Below are 22,107 nucleotides of genomic sequence, written 5' to 3'. Positions count from 1 at the left end.
GTTGCACGTTGTCGCCGAGCTCATCGTAGAAGTGATGAGCAGCTCTGACACCCAATGACGGACAACAACCAATGCCTCCAAACACCACTACACCTAGAAGGAAAACGCAGCACGTCATCGTTTTCTAGCATCGTCGTGTCCCACAACGATGACCTCAAACCAAGGATAACATCAGCACACCGCATAACAGTCAACGATCCTAGGAGACGTGGTCTGGTCGAAACACACCATGTCACCATGCCTCTAGACGAGTATTAAAACGTTCCACTTAAGGCCCTGTTTGGATGCATATGTATTCACTTCAATCCACATGTGTTGGAGTGGAATGGAATGGAACTTAGTTTAGTTCCACTCCACTCCACTTCAACACATGTGGATTGAGATGAATACACGCACCTTATTTGGATGCATGTGTATCCACTTCAATCTACATGTGTTGGAGTGGATTGGAATGGAACTTAGTTTATTTTCACTCCAATTCAACACATTTTAGATTGAGATAGATACATGTGCATCCAAACAAGGCCTAAATCGACCACTACACCAAGGCACCGCGGAACTCCAAGATGACGCCTCTCTAGGGAGAGAAGGATGCCTCGCGTTGCCATCATCCGCCGGAGCAAACCTAGGCAGAGTTTTCTCTGAGAAGAAAGTGCTTTCGACAATGCTTATAAGGAAGAAACGGCATCCATGGTCGTTGCCATCGATGGGTCTAGTAGAAGCCGCCGAAGATTTCGTGCTAGGAGCTCTTTTTATCTCGTGCTAAGAGCTTCCATGCTGTTCTTAATCTGAATTTTGAACAAGGTAGCATGGAACTGCATATATGCAGTATACTACCTACACTAATTTATTCTTAGAGCGAAGGTAACTTATCATGCTCTCATTAGTCAATGGCTGGAAGCTTTTGTGTAATTTTGCTAATTTTCTTTGTTTTCTTCTTTGTTTCATGAAGCCATGTACCAGGTTTCTTGTTTTCAAAAGTTTTAATAAAATCAGTAGGGAAACCCCTCCTGTTTCATCCAAAAAAAAACATACACTATTTTTTTTTAAAAAAAACAGAGCATGCGTGAACGTCGAGAGTTGATTTAGCCCAATCACATCGTGGAATAACTGAGCAGAGCATCAACACAAGACACTGATCAGAATAACCGAGTTTGATACATTTTTATCAAATGGCAGAGGCCTAATTTTCAGTAATGTCATGCCATGCCATGTTATGTGACAGTCAGACACAGGAGAGGGCATTCCCATCAGCACTAGACCAAGTGAAGGATGACAAAATTAAACACCAGCACACACAACTAGACAATCAGAGACCCATCAAGGCCACAAGACAAGGATGAGGCCAACTACTAAGACAAGAATAAGTTCGCAGTGGCAGCACTGTCTGGACGAAACACCGAGCCTGGAAGAACAATTAATTAGGAAATTAACCTACTACCCATCATCTTGCCATCTCTTCACCGCCATGTCCGGCCGGTCCGTTTTCAGGAGCTCGATCGGGTTAATTTGCCCGGCAGCCTTGACACACTTGGTAAAGTAGAAGGACGATGAGATCAGGCGCCCCAGACGGTTATCCCCTGCATCATGCACTTGAACTCGCCGAAGTCGACGCGTCCGTCGCTGTCGCGGTCGACGTTGCAGATCATCTCCCGGACGTTGGCCATGCTGCTGGCCTCGGGGAGTCCCAGCTTCTTGAGCACCTCCTGCAGCTCGGCGGCGGAGATGAAGCCGTCGCCGTCGACGTCGAAGACCTTGAACGCCTCCCGCATCTCCTGCTCGTCCTCCTCGCCGCCCTTGCCGCCGTCCGCCCCGGCGGCGGCGGCGTCGTCCTGCTGGTCCGCGAGCGCGCCGAAGAAAGCGTCCCCGAGCGCGCGGTGGAGCTTGTCGAAGTCCTCGAAGCGGAGGCCCACGGCGCCGTCGGGCACGTAGGCGCCGACGGTGGCGGCCAGGCCGGCGCGGTCGGCGTCCAGGCCCAGCGCGTCCAGCGCCTGCGCCAGCTCGTCCACCGTGATCTCGCCGTCCCCGTTGCGGTCGAACAGGTCGAACACGCGGCGGAGGCGCACCGCGTTCAGGCTCCCGTTGCGGAGCCGGAACGACGCCGACGGTGTCCCCTTCGCCAGCGCCGGCTTCACCACCGCCACCACGCCCTGGTTCGTGTCCATCCTTCAAGCTCTAGGTCGACCTCGACGTACAGATTCTCTCGCTCTCCCCTGCTGGTGTGCTTCAGCGGAGCCGCGCTCTGGCTGCCCTGCGTTCTCTTCTCTCCTTTAATTTGTGTGGTGTCAAAATCGCTTCTTTTATTTCGGGAGGTGCGCGAGGACCGCGCTGGCTGTTTATAGCAGGGACAGGGACCAGCAAGGGGAGGGAGGAGCGCGTCCGGGGGACGCGGACCGAATTGCCCGTGTGCTTCGAAGTCCTCTCTGCCGGGAAATTGATCGCCTACCAAACCAAACATACTACCGTTAAAACTTCCATGCATGATGCATTATTGCATGCAGACGAACGCGCGAATCAAATCGAAGCACTGTTCAGTTTGTTTGTACTGCGTTTCGTCGCAGCTAGGCCCGGTCCAGCAAGCATCTACCGCAAGCTGGCCGGGGTTAGGTGAGGAGGCATCTTTGTCTCGCCGAGAGACCAGATCAAAGCGTCTTTCCAATCCATGGCCACGCCCACGCTGACTGCCATCGCTGCGAATGCTTCTTGTTCCGGAATCAGGCAGCTGGCAACACAGGCGTAATTGGCACTACAGCAGATCGATCGACAGTTTTTGTTTTTCACGTGATGTGCTGCCGCCGATGGCCGATGGTCCAGGCAATTTCGTCGCATTTCCGCCCGTGCTTGGGCTGCTGAGGAAACGAGTGAAGACTGAAGAAGCTAGAGCACAGGGTGGCCACATGCGAGGACGCTCCGGAAAACGTGTGTCCATAACTCCATATATCTCTGTAGTCGTAATTGTATCGACTGAGACTGCAGACTGGTGACCACGACAGCTACACGCTGGGATGAGGGATGTCTGAATCGCGTGCAAAAGCAAAACTATTGTTTCTTCTAAAACGAATCTTTACCGGCCACTGGGCAACTGGGTCGAGTTCGTAATTGTTGACTGACGCCCTTTTCTCGAGGTCATCCGCCCGGTCATTGTTTAGTACGGTTATATATGGTCTCCTTTCTTTATAAGCTCTCCGACAACTGGTTGGCATTTTATACTATGATGAAAATTGATTTGAATTGGGGCAGCATGTGTATCAATTTGTCTAGCTTGATTTAGTCCAAGTTGGTCAGTGTATGGGAAATGCATATGTAATTTTTTTTGGTGATTATAACATAACATAGCATAGCTCATCGCCAAAAATCACAGAAGTGATGTTTGCTAAGAACGTGCAAGGTTAGAAACGAGGAGTGAAGTAACTGAATTCAGAACAAAGAGTAATGAATTAGACTTGCCACATTAATTTTAATGTCATCGAGTGGGATGTATATAGTCATGTAGAGCTCTTCGCCATCTTTTTTGTATCATCGAAATAAAAATCTGAAGTTAAAATTTACACCCAAAAATGCATGCTGATGGTCTGTTGAAATATAAACAATAGGCTAACCAATATCCACAAAAATGAACATGCTGGATAATCAAGCATTCACAAGTTTTTTGTGGGAAGATCGTTCAGCAATCACTGTCCATTAAAACGATGCACTAGTTACAAAAAAAAAAGGTTATGACATATTTTCTCATTTCCACTTATTCAGTGATGAATGGTTTTGGACATCGTTGGATGAACTACTGCACCCTAAGGATGTCGCTCACTTCCATCGAGAGATCAAAATATTCTCTCTCTCTCTCTCACCACAGTGCCGTCGTTGTTCATAACCGGCGCAGGCTTCTTGTTTTGTTAAGCTCTCGTAGCACATTATCAGGCGTGATTGATACAGCGAATCGCCAGATTTTCACGTGAGAAGCGCCCAGTTTGGGCAATTTCATACTCATCAGTGTGGCCATATTTCAGTCGCTATCCAGTCGATCGTCTCAGACTACCGATCAACGATCACCACAACTACGCGCTGAGATCGACGTCTCTCAATTATGAGTTTCTTCCTAACTTCTGTCCACGCGAAAAGTGTCGTTTTTCTTAACGAATCTCTGCCGAACAACAGGAAACCTGATCGAGTTTGTAATTGTTTACTTTACCTTTTCCTGAAGGTCATCCGGTATTTGTTCAGTTTGGCCTACCAGCTCCCATCTTTAAGCAACAAACTGGTGAACCTTTTTCATCTCTGAAAGTGCTTTGAGATGAAAGGGGGCATCTATCGCCATAGTAGACTCTATTCGTACCCAACGTGGTTAGGCGACGACATGGCCATAACTGACAACCTTCAGCATGGAGTTTATGTAGCTACTATGTCAGGTAAGTTTCAGGTATCGGCAGGTTGGGATCAGCAAAGCATTTTTCTTCAGAATTTCAAGGAGTGGATCTGTGGATGCATACATATACAGTCTTTGACGCCAACTTTATGCATTGCTTGGATATGGACTGGCGACGAATCTTGGGTCTTTGGAAAATCCGAGTTGTCCCAGTTCCGAGTCTGAATAATGTAAGAAAGCTGTGTTCTGAATGGACAATTGATGGAAAAAGTCTGTGGTGGAACCGTGGAAGTCTGAATGTCTGATCAGTTTGGGCAGAAGTTTATTAGCGTGTTTCCTTCTTCAATCAAATATTGCAAAAAGCTTTTGCAACACTGGCTCGTCAGGAAGCCCGTGGAGGATCGAGGATCTGAACGTTTACTGAAGTCTCATGTTTCACTGATACTGCAGACAGGATTTGCAGAGCCATTTATCAGAAACGAATAGGAAAACCCTTCTGGGGCCTTGGTTGTCTAGCTCACAAGTCGCTATCATTTCCCCATGAATTAGGAGTATATACTATCTAGAGTCCAGATCACGCCATTATGACCACACAGTCTTCACCTAATCTTGGCTCTCAGCTGCAACATCTATTCTTATCATCCCTGATTACAGGTACTTTAAGCAGACAGAAGAAAGTGCTGATCCAGAGAAGCCAGAATATGCTATGCTAGTATATATGCTAAGTACCATGGAAGTGCCTTTACTTAGCTGATGCTTGCAAATTGCAAACTGCAGCAAGGGCTTGCGTGCATGCGCCACGTTGAGTGTGTATTTTAAAACACAATCCAAATGGCAGAACGAGACAGAGACACCGGTCTGAATATCCCCTACATCTATCCTCCTGTCCAATCTGTACAATGCAATCGCCGTGACCCGTGCGTGACCCTGCAGATTATTAACGATTGGGCCGAAATTCCGTTTCAGCGAGGACCAACGTGGAAGAAAGGAATGAACGAGGTCAAGCCCACGGAACGACCAGCGGCATCAGGCCCAGCTAGCTAGCACCTGGGCTCCACGTTCCTGAGCACAAGCCGCACGCCGTGCTCGGGCTCCACGATGAGCCTGAGCGCCGGCGAGTGCACGTAGGCCGGCGACAGGCTGATCTGGAACCTGGACAGCACGAGCGCCAGCAGGACCTTGAGCTCGGCCATGGCGAAGGCCTGGCCGAGGCAGGTGCGCGCGCCGGCCTCGAAGGGGAGGTACGCGTGCGGCTGCCGCTGGTGGTGCCCCCGCGCGTCGTCCGCGAACCGCCCCGGGTCGAACTCCCCCGCGTCGGCGCCCCACAGCTCCGGGTCCAGGTGCACCGTCGAGACACGGGCACGTAGATGTTGACGCCCGCCGGCACGAGCACGCCTGCCTCGACACCACCGCGCCCGCCGGGTACAGCCGCAGCGTCTCCTGGATCACCGTCGTCAGCTGCAAGTGCAACAACAACACACTTGGTTGAGAGCACGTCGTAGCAAGCTGATAGCCTGATAGGGTACTGTGAGCGCGTGCGTGCGTGCATGCTACTGTGAGTGCTGGCGTGTAGTACGTCGTATGAATTTACCTTCTTCATCTTGTGCAGGGACGCGAAGTCCGGCGCGGCGCAAGCGCACGCCTGCCGCGCCTCGTCGCGCACCAGGTCCTGCCACTCCGGGTGCAGCACCAGGAGCATCATGCACCAGGCGGCGGTCACCGCCGTGGTCTCGTACCCGGCGAAGTAGATGTTCTTGCAGTTGTCCACAACGAACTCCTCCACCGCCGCCACGCGGTCGTCGCCGGCGGACGCCGCGGCGCTGCGGAGCATCGCGTTCAGCAGGTTCCTGTCGTCGTCCCGGCTCTCCCTGACGACGTCCAGCACCAGGTCCCGCACGACCCTGTTGAGCCTCCACGCCTCCCTGTTGGTCCTCGTTGGGAGGAAGCTGAGGCCGGTCATCTCGGCCAGCAGGTTGGGCTTGGACACCGCCTTCTGCAGCTCCCTGATCACCGCGAAGATCCTCTTGCCCTTGACGTAGCTGCTGCCGAAGCACGTCCTGGAGATGACGTCGGCGGAGTAGGCCCTGATGTCGTCGTCGATCTTGAGCTCCAGCTCCGCGCCACCGCCGCGGCCGCCGATCATGCTAATCCTGTCCTCCCACGCCGCCACCAGCGCCGTGGCCGAGCTGACCATGAGGTCCACCATGCCCTTGACCTTGTCCGGAAAGAACTCGGGCGCGATGAGCCTCCGCGCTGGTGCTCCCAGGCCTCGCCGCTGGACTTGAGGATGCCGTCGCCGAAGAGCGGCCGGTGCGTCACCTTCATGTAGGAGCTCTTGCCGAGGTCCAGCGACGACACGCAGAGGCCGAGGTTCCGGACCACGTCTGCCCGGCTGGCGTGCAGGAACACCATGCTCCCGATCGAGTAGGTGAAGATCGGGCCTGCACGCACACGATCAAGCACGCAGCGTATTGAGGCGTTATTAGCATGCAATCACCATCATTTCACTTATTAATTGGTCGCTAATGCATGCTTGGAAACACAAGACGATACATGATCATGGATAGGTCGATGGCGCTTGATGTGACAGTTGACAGGCAGACAGATGGCCGGAATTTGGTTTCGTGGCAGACCGAACGCCGAAAAAGGCAGAGCCGAGCTGACAGCTGAGCCGGCCGGGTCCGGCCAAACGATACTCTCCTCCACTCCAGTACTCCACTCAGGCATGAGCCATGGACGCGTGATGCGTGCGGGAATCGGCAAGTAGGAGTACGTGCTGCTTTTTGGCAGTGCGACAAAGTAGAGGAGAGGACATCAGATCCAAAGGCGCAGCAATCTCTGCCTCACTTTGCGCGGCTGGGCCGGCGCGAGACGTCGAGTCGTCGACGACGAGGACGGAGGAGGAGGAGGACCATCCAGAGCCAGAGGCGCCGAGGACAGGCAGCACCTTGTCGCTTGTGGTGGGCGTCGCGGAAGGGCGGATCGGATCGCTGGATGGACGATCAGATCAAATCTCTGTACCATCTCAGGTGAACCGCTCCGGGAAGATTCAGGTTCACGCAGAGGCAAGCCCGCCAACCGCCATGACCAATGACGGCTACTGTCTATAGGACGGTGATCCACGGCCAGTGCATGCAAGATGCAACCCACCGAGCTGCTGGCCGGCCAACCTGTAGCCAGTCTTCGGGTCCTGGTAGAAACACCGTCAGCTAAACATTGGGCAGACCGCCAGCCATGGAACACTGGGCCAAGTTGCGAGGGCACCCTCTCAGTTTCAATTTTTTTCTATATAAATCCGGTCAAAATTAGAAGAAAATTCATTTAGAACGGAGCTAGAACCATTTAATAATTTGCCGGCCGGGTAGGTCCATTTGGACAACGTAGTTTCAACTTTCAGGGAGTCTGAAGCCCTGGTTGCATCAGCTGAAACAAGTTGCTAGATTGCTTAAAAAAAGCACTACCTGATCCAAATAATCCAACTTACAGTCTATTTTGAACTATTCGACCACCCGGTTTATGAAAATCTATTAGCTGATTCTCACTAGCGATTGGAGTTTGTAAAAGGGTTTACCTGATCCAAACGGGACCATCGTCAATGCTCGATGATGATCTCTATCTATCAGATGACAGGCATTGACTAATAATAATCATTTCAATGGAATCCTCAAAAGAGTCCCACTCGCTTGGTGATAAAGATAAACTGAGTTCTATTTATCCGGCAAATCTGTGGGTTGTGTCCTGTCCTGTGTGCTTCTGTCCGGTCACGGAGGGAATGAACAGAACAGAACAGCTAGCTACGGCCACCCCTGCCCCTGGACGCGCTGTGGGGCGCCGTCCTCGCCCCCACCGGGCCGCGAGCCCGCCGCTCCGCCCACCCGGCACCCCGTGCTCCACCACTCCCTCTCCAGCCCTAGATCTGCCGCTGCCATCGCCACCCGCACCACCCCGACGCCCGCGACCTCCGCCTACGATGACGCCGACTCCTAAAAACACGGTTGCGGCCACTGCCCGCTCACGACGCCGCACCCGGGCCTGAATCCGGCGTCAAGGTACGATGTCAAGGTACGGGGGCGGAGGCCTGCGTGCGCAAGACGGCGGCCATCTCGGTCGTGCTCCAGGGGCAGGACTCCACCGGCGCCCCACCGCCCCATCCACCGCCGGAGCCAGCCGCGGCCGCCCCAAGGCCATGCGCGGAGGATCCGCCACCTGCGCCGGACGCCGTGCCAGCCCAAACGAGTTCCCCCGCCGGTGCCGAGCCCGTGGGCTCCACGCAGCCTCACCAAGGGCCCCGATCCGGCGTCACCCCACCCACTCCGCCCCTTCGACGCCGCCGGAGGCTGCTGCTGCCGTGGCCATCACCGTCGCGGCCGTCAAACGCGCTGAGGCCGCTAGGCCGGGTGCGGGCACCTCGGCCATTCGTGGGGAGGCCACGCCGCTGCCAACATCGCCTGTGGATTCCACTCCTTCCTCTACAGTGTTGACGGCGCCACCCATGCCGCCTCCGCCGCCGGGGGCGGTCACCGTTGACACGAGCTCCCCAGAGCCCTGCGGGGGAGCCGTCTCTGGCACCCCCAACCGCCGTCAGGCGCAGGCGCAGCCGCTTCCCAGCCCAAATCGTGGCTGGTGGAGGACGAGTCGCTGGTTCTCGTCGAGGACGTCACGGATGACGAGGACGCCTCGGCGCCCAGTTCGTCACAACGGCCTGATCCGGCGTCGGGGCTCGACATCTTCCTCGTGCACCCCTCCGCGCCCAACCCGTCGTCCTCTCTGTCCCCCCTCGCCTCCCCCTTCCACCCTAGGGATGGATCGATGGGGCGTTCCAAGGCTCGTCGTTGGGAGGATGAGGACCTTGACGACTCTGACGCAGAGAGGTCGCCCGTCACCTCCCCAACCTCCTACCTCGACGCAGTCCGCCAGGGGTCGCAGTTCCGGACGTCGCCTTTGCTAGAGCGTGCCAAGCCACGCCTCACTCGCGACAGTGCTGCTGCTGAGCGGGGTAAGCGCCCCCTGGCTGAGAGGGCCCGACCAGCCTACGTCGCAGGAGGTGCGCACAACAGTGCTACTGGTGCTGGCGTTCTGCACGGGCGACGCAACCGCAGGAATCGCCGGCCACGGCGCTGCCCCCAGCTGGTGCACAGCCTGCCTGCTCGGCCTGTGGATGGCCATGTCCCTGCCCGACAGCGCCTCGGACGTCGCGGAGGGGGCTCCGCCCGCCATCGCATCTCCGCTTCGGATGCCGACGACTGGCGTGAGGTCTTGTCACAGGAGTCGTTAAGCGGTGCCAGAGGGGCATGCCCCGCCCGCACTCCATCGGTGAACCAGTGGCCCCCTACCCGCTATTCGACGGATCTACGCGGGAAGTGCTTCAACTGTCTGTCCACCGCGCACTGGGTGGCAACCTGCAAGCTGCCTCCGATGCAAGGGGTTCCGACACCTTGCGCGGGACTGTAAGCAGCGGCGAAAGGTGCATACTTCCGGCTCCGGCACAGTTGGTGCTCCAGAAGGCCGGCAACGACGCCCTATCTGGGAGCGTATCTTGGGCAACCGACCGCGTACTCAGGGCGACACGTTGAGCGCGGCTGGGGCTATGCCGGGTGCAGCACCTGCTTTGCCAGGTGCGACCACGCGCGGTAGCGGTGGGCGCAGACGGCGGAGGCATTGGAGACGTTGGCGCCGACTGAAGGGGGACGACACCGCTACGGCAACGAGTGTCGCCACCGATAGTCACGGGCGGTCGACAGGGGCCACCCAAACGGCATCGGACTTCACCTCGGTCGCTACTGGAACTGAGGCAAGGCACGGTGGGTTGACCAACGTGACGGGCATGGTTGAACCCGACCCGTTGACGCTCACGTTGTACCTAGGCGCCACGCAGGATCGCGACATCTCGGAGGACCCGATGGTTGAGGAGTTCTCAGCCTCGCTCGTCGGCAGTCAGATCGTCGCGTGGCCTTCCCTTGAGCACCTCCCGTCAACTTCGGCGACCCCCAGCTTTCGGATGAGGCACCGACGGTGGCGGCCCCCTGCTGGAGGATGCGGTAGCCTCCTGTGTGTTGCGGACACCACCCCCACGCCCCATTCGGTGGGCAGTGGACTTGCCAAAGACACACACGGTCAACCTCACGGTGGATGACCCTTCCAGTTCATCACTAGGGGTTACCCATCAGGCCGTGGACAACGACGACTCCGCCAAACGACGCCTCGACAGCTTCATCAACAATGTCACGCGTAAGAGGGACTCTTCGCTGATTCGCGAGCCTCCCAAACAGCCTTCTGCTAAGCCGGTACTGCCGTGGCGGAGTAGGCGGTTGACGGCTCTGAGCCTCTCCCGAGTGCCAGCTTCCAAGCGAGTTGAGGTGCTGATCTTGCAGCATATGGGATACACCAGGGATCCATCTGCGCCATCCGCTTCGGAGTTGGAGGCCTTTGACAGGCTCTTCGACGGCAACCTGACTACATCCGAAGCCGAGGCGCTGGACAAGCTCTTCCTGGCCGTTGGAAAGGCACCGTCCAGGCAGCCGCAAAGACGCAAGGCCACAAAGCTGCATCGATATTGGTTGTTTCCTTTTATGTAATATCAAAACATGAGGTCTTTTGCTAGGATGGTCCAGCTTCGGCTGTGTTAAGTCGATCTCCTTTGGCGCTCGATAGAAGCGCGTGGTACGTTTCTTTAAACTCTTCTCCTTAATATAATGGCATATTCGAGAAAAAAAAAGAACAGCTAGCTACCTCAACACATTATCATATCATTTGCTCCATAACATTGCGCGCACTGTGGAATCATTTTATTTGCATTTGTCTCGCTCAAAAAGAGACGGCCAAAAAGATGGGATTCTGATTGAAAAGAAAGCCAAGCGTTGGCTACCATTCAACTGTTTCCTTACTGTCTTTTAATATATATATATATATTTCTCTCTCTTTTTGTAGGCACCATTCAGTGGTTTTCAGAAAGAAAAGCTCACCTTGAGTATATGACACTACTCCGGTCTGGTCAAAGAGATAAAAAGTGCGGCCTAGCGATATTATTAGCGCATTAACATTTGAAGATTTTGTTTTAGGGAAAGCGCATGCTAGCAGCTCAATTATTGTTCTCACTTGTTTTGGACCAGATTGTCATTTCACTTGAAGCATATACCTATCTATCTCTAGACTCGATGGTATAGCCAGAATAGTTCCCACCCACGCACTGTTCAATTATTGTTTCTTCTTTCGTGCTGATATATATCAGGTTGCTATACATTCCTGTTTTGATGAGTCAAACCTTTTAACGAGATGTACACAAATTATTATTATCAATATTTTGCATCTCCTGGTATGTTTATTATAAAATATATTTCAATATTAATCTAAGGGCATGTTTGGATTCTCCGTTCTAAAGTTTAGTTGAGAACTAAAATTTTAGACCACCTTTGTTGTATAAAATTTTGTGAGATGATCTAAACTTTAGATATCACTTTAGATCTTCTGTTTGAGCCTGAAAAGGTAGGGTGGTCTAAAGTTTAGTGGCTTTATACTATAAGATATGGGATCCAAAGAGGGCCTGATAGCACTTATCAAACAACATAAAATATTAGGATGTTATTATATATATTTCGTCAAACTTTAAAAGATTTTTTGACTTCTGAAAGCAAGATGTGTAGTTATTTTAGAACGAAAAGAGTAGTTTATTTGGATCGATAATGACACCATCCTAGTTACTTTGTTGCCTCCACAATCAAAATCTACTTGGAAACAAATCACTAAAACAAATCTACTTTAAGGCAACTGATCAAAATTTGTAAACAAATCATTAAAACTTTACACTTGCTACTTCCCTAGCTCCATCTTAAAGTGCTGCTTGATTAATTAGGCCCGTTTGGTACGGCTTTGGCTCTTAATTTGCCACAGTGCATGGAGGTACGATAGCCGGTGAATAAAAAATGGTGGCTTCACACGGATTGGAGGAGAAAGGAAAACAGTTTGGCTATAGTGCAGTATCGAAGAATCAGAGCCAGAGCTAGGGCCGAGCCATATGAAGTTGTACCAAACGGGACTTTAGCTTTGCCCAAACTCCGATATCAAGCTTTTTAATTAGACACCAAACAACATTAGCAGCACCAGCATAGTTTCGTCGTTCATCGTGTGCTATGAAAGTGCATCTAATATATATTTTTTATCCTTTTTTTTGTTAAAGTTGGGGAAAGTTCATGACCTATGATAATTTGCATGAATGGAAGGGATCGAGTAGTAATTTGCACCAAACCGTGGTCAGTTGAAAGTAACCGCTTGATCGCGAGCATTAACCGCCTAATAAGGCACCGTTCGGTTAGGCCATTCCTGGCCGTTCTAGGACACGAACAATTCCAAACTAATACAAATTATCGAAGAGATCGATCGGCTGGGAATCAATTCCCTGCAAAGGAACGAACGAAGCCTAAAGGGATAATAACAACCAACACACATGCACGGACGAGCGAGCGAGCGTTATGCATGCGCCTGCGATCGTAACGTACCGTACTCCTTCCTCCACCTCTCGTAGTGCGGGAACAGCGCCTGGCGGTAGTCGTGCACGCCGCCGCCGCTCTGAGCCGCCGCCGCCGTGGTCGTCGTCGTCATGGCCCGCCTCATGTCGGCGCGGTTGCCGTAAGCACGTCTCGCTTCCAGCTCGCTACCAGACAAAGGAATCGTCCTGCTGGAACCCTACAGTACTCCTCGGTCGGTTCCAAAAAAAAAAAAAAACGTTCCATTACTCAGGCAGAAATGAAGCGTCCATCCAAATGCCTTTCGTGACCCGCCCAATTTTCTGTTGGGGGGGGGGGGGGGGGGGGGGGGGGGGGGGTGGGGGGGGGGCGTTAGTTGTTCCGGTTTTGTTTCCTCTGCATGCATCTATGTGAAATACATCGAACTGCAAGCACCAACAAGCAGCTAGCTCACCGGCAAGTCTGAACCTGCTGATCCAGCTAGCACCTCCGTTCTCCGTGTGTTCATCAGCGTAAGTCAGGCTCAGTCCACAGGCAGGGGCACGCGTACGGCACCGGGTGGTGTGATATGCATGAGATCGAAGAGCCTGGGACGAAGTCCTCCACCACCGCCGACTTGAACGCCACCGAGCTCTGCCCACGGTACAAAGCGCCTCTGCAAAAACGGTCCCGTCCACGTCAAGTTACTAGGCCCTATGTATGTATATATAGGTGTGTTGGGCCGGAGCAGCTATGTGTAATTGCGTCGCCAATGCCCACGGTACGCCGCGCCTCTGCAAACAATGAAGAATTGAAGAGAAGAGAGACAGTAGCGTGCGTACCTCATGATGAGACGGTCGTACCACGAGAAGCCGGCGGCGGCGAGATTGGCGGCGGTGCAGGAGCCCAGGGTCTCTTCGTCCCTCCCAGTCACCAGGAACACCCTGAACCCTCGGCTTCTCAGCGTCTGGAACAGCCATTGCATCGCAGGTGTCCCCGGGCAGATCGCCCTGCTCGCCCACGCCCTGAAAGCCAAATAATCCATATCTAGACTGATAAGGCCGTGCGCGATGGAGGACAGCTAGGACGATTATTGTCCAGCTGTCCAGGCAACAGTAAGAAAGAATAATTGAAGACTTCGCTTCGAAGGCTCCTTTAGACGATAAGCATGAATGATACTCCCTTCGTGCTATAAAGCGAGACGTCGGGCGCATTCATTCATCATCGAAGAGCCAAGCATCGAACCGAAGACCACCAGCCTCAGACACGCACTCTCATCCACCACCCACTTCATCAACTCTCCACTCACACATACACCATGAAGACATGATCTCAGAAGAACTCTGAGAATCATCCACCTGTAATAGTAACACTCCGCTTATTTAGTAGCCACTCCACCGTTGTAAATTAGAGAATAAAGGAGGTCCCCGTGATCTTTCTACGCTTGTAAAGTAATTCCTAAGGTTTGTGCTAAGTGCTTGGGGTTTCCTGAAAGGAAAAGCCGTATGTAAGCTTGCTCTGTGAAAATAAATTAAGCTTTTCTATTTTAACCCCTGCCTTCCTTTAAGCTTGTTCATATGGGACGATGTCTCTATGCTAGGGACCCTAGAGGAGAAACCTCTGCGTGTGTTGTTCTCGTGTTAGCCCTAGTAACGGCGTTTGTAGAGAACCCTGTGTGCGCAGAGAAGTGTTCCCTTCGGGTGAAACTGTCTGGGGAGACGATAGAGCCTGAGTCTTGTGTGTGCGTGGCTGTGGATAGCGAGGGAGGAGACCGGGTTAGCTTGGTTCTGAAGCGAGCTAGTGATGCATACGGTGAGTACCGAGTAGAACTGTCACAAGCATAGTCGCACGACCGGCCGAACTGTTGGTCTCGCCAGCCTGCAAAAGATCCTGCCAAATATTTATCCGCATACGCATATTCGCTAATCGCGAAAGCGACATCCCACCATATTTGCAGAGGCCCATTGCCTTGAATAGTAAAGTGGTTGAGCCACTCTCGGATGAGTGCTCGCGTATTGTTCATATTTTGAATTTAAATAGTACCACGAATTTGAATAGTAGCCGTGAATTTAAATAGTGCTATGAATAGTAAGTCGAAATTTCAAAATTTGAATTTTGAAACCTTGGTGAGTAAGCCCCGTGTAGCAGTGGTGGTATCAGAGACTGGTTATTAAAATTTGAATTAAAGGGATTTACTTATATTGCCAAGTTTAAACAATTTATCACTGCTACATGGGGCTTACTCACCGAGGATTCAAAATTCAAATTTCGAAATTTCAAGTACTATTCATAGCACTATTCAAATTCGCGGCTACTATTCAAATTCGGAATATGAACAGTGCGCGAGCACTCACCCGGGAGTGGCTCAACCACTTTACTATTCAAGGCACCGGGCCTCTGCAAATATGGTGGGATGTCGCTTTCGCGATTAGTTAACCGCGATTAGCGAATATGCGTACGCGGATAAATATTTGTTAGGATCTTTTGTAGGCTAGCGAGACCAACAGTTCGGCCGGTCGTAGACTATGCTTGTGACAGTCCTACTCAATATTCTCCGTATGCATCACTAGCTCCCTTCAGAACCAGGCTAACCCGGTCTCCTCCCTCGCTATCTATAGCCACGCACACACAGGACTCAGGCTTTATCGTCTTCCCAGGCAGTTTCACCCGAAGGGAATACTTCTCTGCGCACACAAGGTTCTCTACAAATGTCACTGCCAGGACTAACACGAGAACAACACACGCAGAGGTTTCTCCTCTAGGGTCCCTAGCATAGAGACATCGTCCCATATGAATGAGTTTAAAGGAAGACAGGGATTAAAACAGAAAAGCTTAATTCATTTCCACAGAGCAAACTTACATACAACTTTTCCTTTCGGAAAACCCCAAGCACTTAGTACAAACCTTAGGGATTACCTTACAAGTGCAGGAAGATCATGGAGACCTCTTTTATTCTTTAATTTACAACGGTGGAGTGGCTACTAAATAAGCAGAATGTTACTATTACAGGTGGATGATTCTCAGAGTCCTTTTGAGATCATGTCTTCATGGTGTATGTTGAGTGGAGAGTTGGTGGAGTGGGTGGTGGATGAGAGTGCGTGTCTGAGGCTGGTGGTCTTTGGTTCTATACTTGGCTCTTCGATGTTGAATAAATGCGCCCGACGTCTCGCTTTATAGCGCAAAGGGAGTGTCCTTCATACTTATCGTCTAAAGGAGCCTTCGAGGCGAAGTCTTCAATTATTCCTTCTTACTATTGCCTGGACAGCTGGACAATAATCATCCTAGCTACAGTAGAATGACTATATATTCCTTTTGCATTATCCTCCATCGCGCACGGTCTTATCCTTCTGGATATGAATTATTCTTTGGTATTATCTTCCACGCCCGAATAATTGATGTTGCAAACATCAAATCAAGGGACACGGCAATGTAGCATTATCTGTTGTCTTCCCCCAGCCAAATTGTTGATAACACCTTATCAACATAAGGAATATATTTCCTATATAGAAATTTTCAGCATATTGAAATCTAATATTCTGGTCTTTGTTCATGACTACGGATATCCAATATCTCATCATCGTTTTCCTCATAGTCTGATATCTGTATATTCATTTTTGACTCATAATCTTTCTTAATATTTACTTCATAGTCTTTTATTATATTTTCAAAATTTTCATCTATTTCATCTTTTATTTCTTGTAAGATTTCTTCTTTTATATCTTTCTTCCATTGAAGAGTTATTGACTCTATTTTTTTTCATCTTAGTATTAACATATTCTTCATTCAATGGATTTATATCTTTTTTACCACCTCTTTATATGTATGCAGTCTAGACGATCATTCTTCTCTTATATTTGGCCCTGCCCATATTGGTTTTATTTTATTGACCTTCCTATATTTCTGGATATAATCTTTGGTTGCTGGTTCTAAGAAATAGTTTACTCCCAGAATACTTCTTGCATATGAAAGAGCTTGATCAACATCTAAATATTTTTTTTCAAGACACTCCTCCATCGTTTTCTTTTTCTATTTGCTGAGCTATAACTTCTTCAAATGATATATAAATTTCTGGTGTTTTTCCCCTATATATAACATATATTGATTTTTTTCTCTATATTGCTAGATGGTTCTTTTGGTTATATTTTTCTATTAATCATATGAAAATATTCAGCCAAACTATTTAATATTGCTAGCATATAATCTTTATCTTCTCTTTTATTGTTATATTGGAACAAAAAATTGTCTAGAATGCATTTTTGTATATCATCTAGAACAATATGGTCTTGAGGCTTTAATTTATAAGTATTTGGTGGAAAAATTCTTAGCTTATTATCAATTCCAAAGCTGAAACATTCACCCCCAATAGGGCTTATTCCTCTCTTCATTCCTACAAAATAGAAGATCGTGAAAATATATCAGGTAATGTATTATCTTTACCTTTTATATGCTCAAATATTACTTTATAGCTATTTTCAGTAATAATATCTTCAAATAAAACCCATCGTCTAGTTGAACTTTTCTTACTATTGACTTTATTGTAGTATCTGCATATAGCTTCACAGTCTGTCTTAACTGTGAACTCTTTAAATCCTAGATATAATCTAAAAGCATTTATTGTATTGATAACATCTAAAATTTCTCTATCCATACTGTTTATTGCTTTTAGCTTATATTTTTCTAAAGCATACCTGCATATTTTTTCTTCTAACTATGGAGAGTACTTTTATGGTTTTTGCTTTAATATTGCACCACATCCTAACTTGGATGCATCTGTCTCTATAATGAAATAATTATCATCTAAAGGTAACTCTAGGGGTTTTAAATCTTTGATCTTTTCTTTAATAGTTCTTACTAACTTTATATCTTCAGAATTAAAATGTTTTTGCCCATTTTTTTTCTTAATTTTGTATACAATGGACCAGCTAGCTCAGCTAAATTTTCAATATAATTTTTAGCATAATTTACTATTCCTATGAATTGTTGCAGTGTTTTGTTATCATTCATGATATCTGGAAATTCTAAGATTTTCTTTGTAATATGATCTTGTAAATAAAATTTTTCCTCTCCTATTTCATGACCTAAAAAATTTATCTTTTCCTTACATATCTCTATTTTCCTATTAGACAATATTAACCTATGTTGTTCTACCTTTCTAAAGAAGGTTTTCAGATGAGCTATATGCTCGTTATAGGATTTTGAGAAAACTAATAAGTCATCAATATAAACTAATATGAATTCTTGATTTTCATAAAAAATATTTTACATTTTTCTTTGAAATAGAACGGAGGCATTTTTTAATCCTAAGGGCATTACTAGCCATTCAAAATAGCATTGAGGACATGTGAAAGCAATCCATTGTATTGATTCTTCTGCTATTTTTATTTGCCAAAACCGAGCTTTTAAATCAAATTTTGAGAAATATTTACTTTCTTGTATTCTATTTATCCATTCTAGCTTATATGGGATATTATAAACATCATCTATAGTATTATCATTTAGTCTTTTATAATTAATAACCATTCTTGACTTTTCTCTAGCTATTTCAGAATGATTTCTAACTATAAATGAAGCTGATATATGAGGACTTCGGCTTTCTCTTATAGCTCCTAATTTTAATAATTCTTCAATATGCATCTTACATTCTTCTATATCTTTAGGTGTTGTTTCTATAGGGCTTATATTGATTATATAGTCAGGATTTATTATGTTAATTTTACATATTATACCATTTTTATCCCAATGCATTATTGGTATTTCTCTGATTATCTGAATAGCTTTCAATTTTCTTATAATTTTATCTATATCCTTTTTAGATTTTATATCTTTATACCAATTTGGTGCTAATGATTGCAGACTCATACATTATATGCATGAGTTTGCTATATGAAATTCTTCTATATTTTCACCTAGCTCTTCATCTATATGATTATTAGGGATCTTTTCATCAGATCCTTGGAGTTCTAGGTTGGTCTTTCCTAGATTAGAATTTATAATCTTTCATATTTATATTATATATGGAATGTTGTCTTGATAACGAATAAATGTTATACCTTGCTCATGTATGATGGTTGTTTGTAAAGAGAATTGTAAAAATCTTAATCCTAATATCATATCATCATGTATCATAGATAGATCTCTTATTGTAATTTCATCCATTATATATTTTGTGTTATTTATTTGTACTTCAACATCATAAGCTAGTTGATTATGAACCTTTTTTTATCCCAGACATATCAGTAGATATTTCTGTTTTATCTTGATCTATTGTATGAACTATTTCTGGGCATTTTATAAAATATTTATCATGTATAATATTTTTTGTACAACCGGTGTCTACTAATACTAATATTTTATAGGATATGTTAGGCATTAATTTAACTTTTACAGGTACTCTTATTCCTATAATCTCTTTAAATGGTAATCTAACTATATATTTGCTACCAAAGTTTATTATGGCTTATTTTAATTGTATTGCGTTATCATTTTTTTATTTAACATTGCTTGATCCTTTAACTTGGTAAGGCCTTTATAATTTTCTTCTCTATTATTAGCTTCATTGTTTTCTATTTTACTCTTTAGCTCTTCTAATTCTGCTTCTAAGCTATTTATTCTATTCTCTAAATTTCTGACTCTGCTTGCTAATAATTTATCTTCTGATTCTAGTTCTACTTTTTGTCTCCATTTTTGGTTAGTAATTCTTGAACATGAAGCACATGCTTGCTTTAAACATTTACTACATGTAAGTCTATTTTCTTGACTAGGATAAAATATACAAAAAGCATATTTTATATTATAATCCCCTCTTTCTTTTATCCAATCATGCTCACAGTCATCTTGATTCATCTTGATTCATTAATTCTATTTTTGTTTCTATGGGATTATTAATATTTTTAGATATTATATCTAACCCTTCCATTGCATTATCTAGATTGTGTAACTCTTTATTATCTAAAGAGTATAAAATCTTGGTAACTTTGAGCATTATTTTCTTCTTCTTCATAACTTTCTAATAAAAACTCATTATTAATCTCCCATTGCTCTTCTTCATTTGTAATGTATTCAATATTATCCATCTGCACAACTTCTTTGACTTTATAAGACTCTTTGTCTTTAGTTTTTAACTCATCTTTCTATTTCTTTATCACAACAGGTGTTTTAAAATATTTATTCTTTAGTTCTCTATCTTTCTTTATATTATCAATTCTATATATTTCTCGTCTAAAGTAGAGTTTTTTTCCTCTTATAGCAGACCATTCACATAGCATAGATGTATTATATTCTTCAGGAATCTTACTTAATTTTTTCTCATAATATTGAATCTGACTATCTAAAGTTTCCATTATAAATAAAGTATCTGACTGAGGTTGTACTGATAAATTGTTTAAACTTGGCAATATAAGTGAATCCATTTAATTCAAATTTTAATAACTAGGCTCTGATACCACTGCTACACGGGGGCTTACTCACCGAGGATTCAAAATTTAAAATTCAAAATTTTGAGTTACTATTCATAGCACTATTCAAATTCGTGGCTACTATTCAAATTCGGAATATGAACAATACACGGGCACTCACCCGGGAGTGGCTCAACCACTTTACTATTTTAGGCACCGGGCCTCTGGAAATATGGTGGGATGTCGCTTTCGCGATTAGCGAATATGCGTATGCGGATAATTATTTGTCAGGATTTTTTGCAGGCTGACGAGACCAACAGTTTGGTCGGTCATGCGACTATGCTTGTGACAGTCCTACTCGGTACTCACCATATGCATCACTAGCTCGCTTCAGAACCAGGCTAACCCGATCTCCTCCCTCGCTATCCACAGCCACGCACACACAAGACTCAGGCTTTATCGTCTCCCCAGACAGTTCAACCCGTAGGAAACACTTCTCTGCGCACACAGGGTTCTCTACAAACGCCGCTACCAGGGCTAACATGAGAACAACACACGCAGAGGTTTCTGCTCTAGGGTCCCTAGCACATAGAGACATCGCCCCATATGAACGAGCTTAAAGGAAGGCTGTGATTAAAACAGGAAAGCTTAATTTATTTCCACATAGCAAGCTTACATACGGCTTTCCCTTTTGGGAAACCCCAAGCACTTAGCACAAATCTTAGGGATTATCTTACAAGCGCAGGAAGATTACGGGGACCTCCTTTATTCTCTAATTTACAACGGTGGAGTGGCTACTAAATAAGCGGAGTGTTACTATTACAGGTGGATGATTTTCAGAGTCCTTCTGAGATCATGTCTTCATGGTGTATGTGTGAGTGGAGAGTTGGTGGAGTGGGTGGTGGATGAGAGTGCGTGTCTGAGGCTGGTGGTCTTCGGTTCGATGCTTGGCTCTTCGATGATGAATGAATGCGCCCGACGTCTCGCTTTATAGCGCGAAGGGAGTGTCCTTCATGTTTATCGTCTGAAGGAGCCTTCGAGACGAAGTCTTCAATTATTCATTCTTACTGTTGCTTGGATAGCTGAACAATAATCGTCCTGGCTACAGTAAAATGACGGCATATTCCTTTTGCGCTATCCTCAATCGCGCACGGATATATAACTACTACCCTGTAGCCGGCTACAAAATAACTTATTCTGTAGTCACTTTGAGTTACGATAATTACTATGTTAATTTACGAGATTATAGCAATTTCATGTTAAGTGGTTGACTATGACGTTATGGTAAATATGTCCATGCGTTATTGTAACCTAACTATCATAAATATGTATTGATATTATTGTAAATTAGTATATAAAACTATCGTAAATGAAGATGGCTACGGAATAACTTACTGAATATACTCCGTCAGCACTCAGCACGACGACAACTAGCTTGCTTGCTCTCGCTTTCATAGATCGATGCATGCAGTGCATGTCCTCGATCGATCGTACGTACCCGAACTGCTTCGTCGACGTCGAGCACCCTGGCGTCGCGGCCGTCGTTGCCACCGGCGGGCGGCGCGACCTGGGCGGCGTAGGCGGCCGCCTCCTCCGCGACGGCGCCGACGTCCCGGTAGTACTGGCCCCAGGGCATGTACCCGCGGACGTAGCCCACGCACTGCGCCGGCACAGCGCGCCACCCCTTGGCGTTGTTCGCCTCCACCATCACGCGCCATGTGAGACAGTACGGGTCGTCGCCGCTGATCGGGGGCCAGAACCACGGCGCCCCCTCGGCGGCCTCCAGCCATGGCAGGACCAAGGCGACGGCCAGCGTCGCGAGGAGAGCGGATGTCGTCATCATCGAGCGCGCCGCCATTAGAGCAAGTATTATGGTTCAGTCGGCTGCCGGCTGGATAAACACCAGTGTGGACAA

At 47.4% G+C, this 22,107-nt stretch overlaps 2 protein-coding genes and 1 pseudogene across 2 annotated transcripts; all 3 read right to left on the bottom strand.

Annotated features, from left to right (window-relative positions):
- Nucleotides 1-1,136: 1,136 nt before the first annotated feature.
- LOC136552932 (probable calcium-binding protein CML32) lies at nt 1,137-2,318 on the bottom strand. The gene has a single exon (XM_066544506.1). It carries the CDS (start codon nt 2,163-2,165, stop codon nt 1,557-1,559), a length of 609 nt encoding a protein of 202 aa, XP_066400603.1. The 5' UTR covers nt 2,166-2,318; the 3' UTR covers nt 1,137-1,556.
- Nucleotides 2,319-4,944: 2,626 nt separating this feature from the next.
- LOC136552931 (cytochrome P450 714B1-like) lies at nt 4,945-14,003 on the bottom strand (annotated as a pseudogene).
- Nucleotides 13,327-22,050, bottom strand: LOC136549240 (acid phosphatase 1-like). Its single transcript, XM_066540487.1, has 3 exons — nt 21,691-22,050; nt 13,641-13,879; nt 13,327-13,474 (listed from the first exon to the last, which is right to left on the bottom strand). Exons 1-3 carry the CDS (start codon nt 22,048-22,050, stop codon nt 13,327-13,329), a joined length of 747 nt encoding a protein of 248 aa, XP_066396584.1.
- Between the last annotated feature and the right edge of the window lie 57 nt (nt 22,051-22,107).

The sequence above is a fragment of the Miscanthus floridulus genome, chromosome 4 (genome assembly GCF_019320115.1).
Source record: "Miscanthus floridulus cultivar M001 chromosome 4, ASM1932011v1, whole genome shotgun sequence".
NCBI lineage: Eukaryota > Viridiplantae > Streptophyta > Magnoliopsida > Poales > Poaceae > Miscanthus > Miscanthus floridulus.
The sequence above is the reverse complement of the archived record's forward strand: the minus strand, read 5'-3'. Positions and strand labels throughout refer to the sequence as shown.

Coding starts and splice junctions, on each gene's coding strand:
- LOC136552932 (XM_066544506.1), bottom strand. CDS start 2,165: ATGGACACGAACCAGGGCGTGGTGGCGGTGGTGAAGCCGGCGCTGGCG.
- LOC136549240 (XM_066540487.1), bottom strand. CDS start 22,050: ATGGCGGCGCGCTCGATGATGACGACATCCGCTCTCCTCGCGACGCTG. Junction 13,880..21,690: donor ACGTCGACGAAGCAGTTCGG/GTACGTACGATC, acceptor TAATCGTCCTAG/CTGTCCTCCATCGCGCACGG. Junction 13,475..13,640: donor TACGACCGTCTCATCATGAG/GTACGCACGCTA, acceptor CCGTTTTTGCAG/AGGCGCTTTGTACCGTGGGC.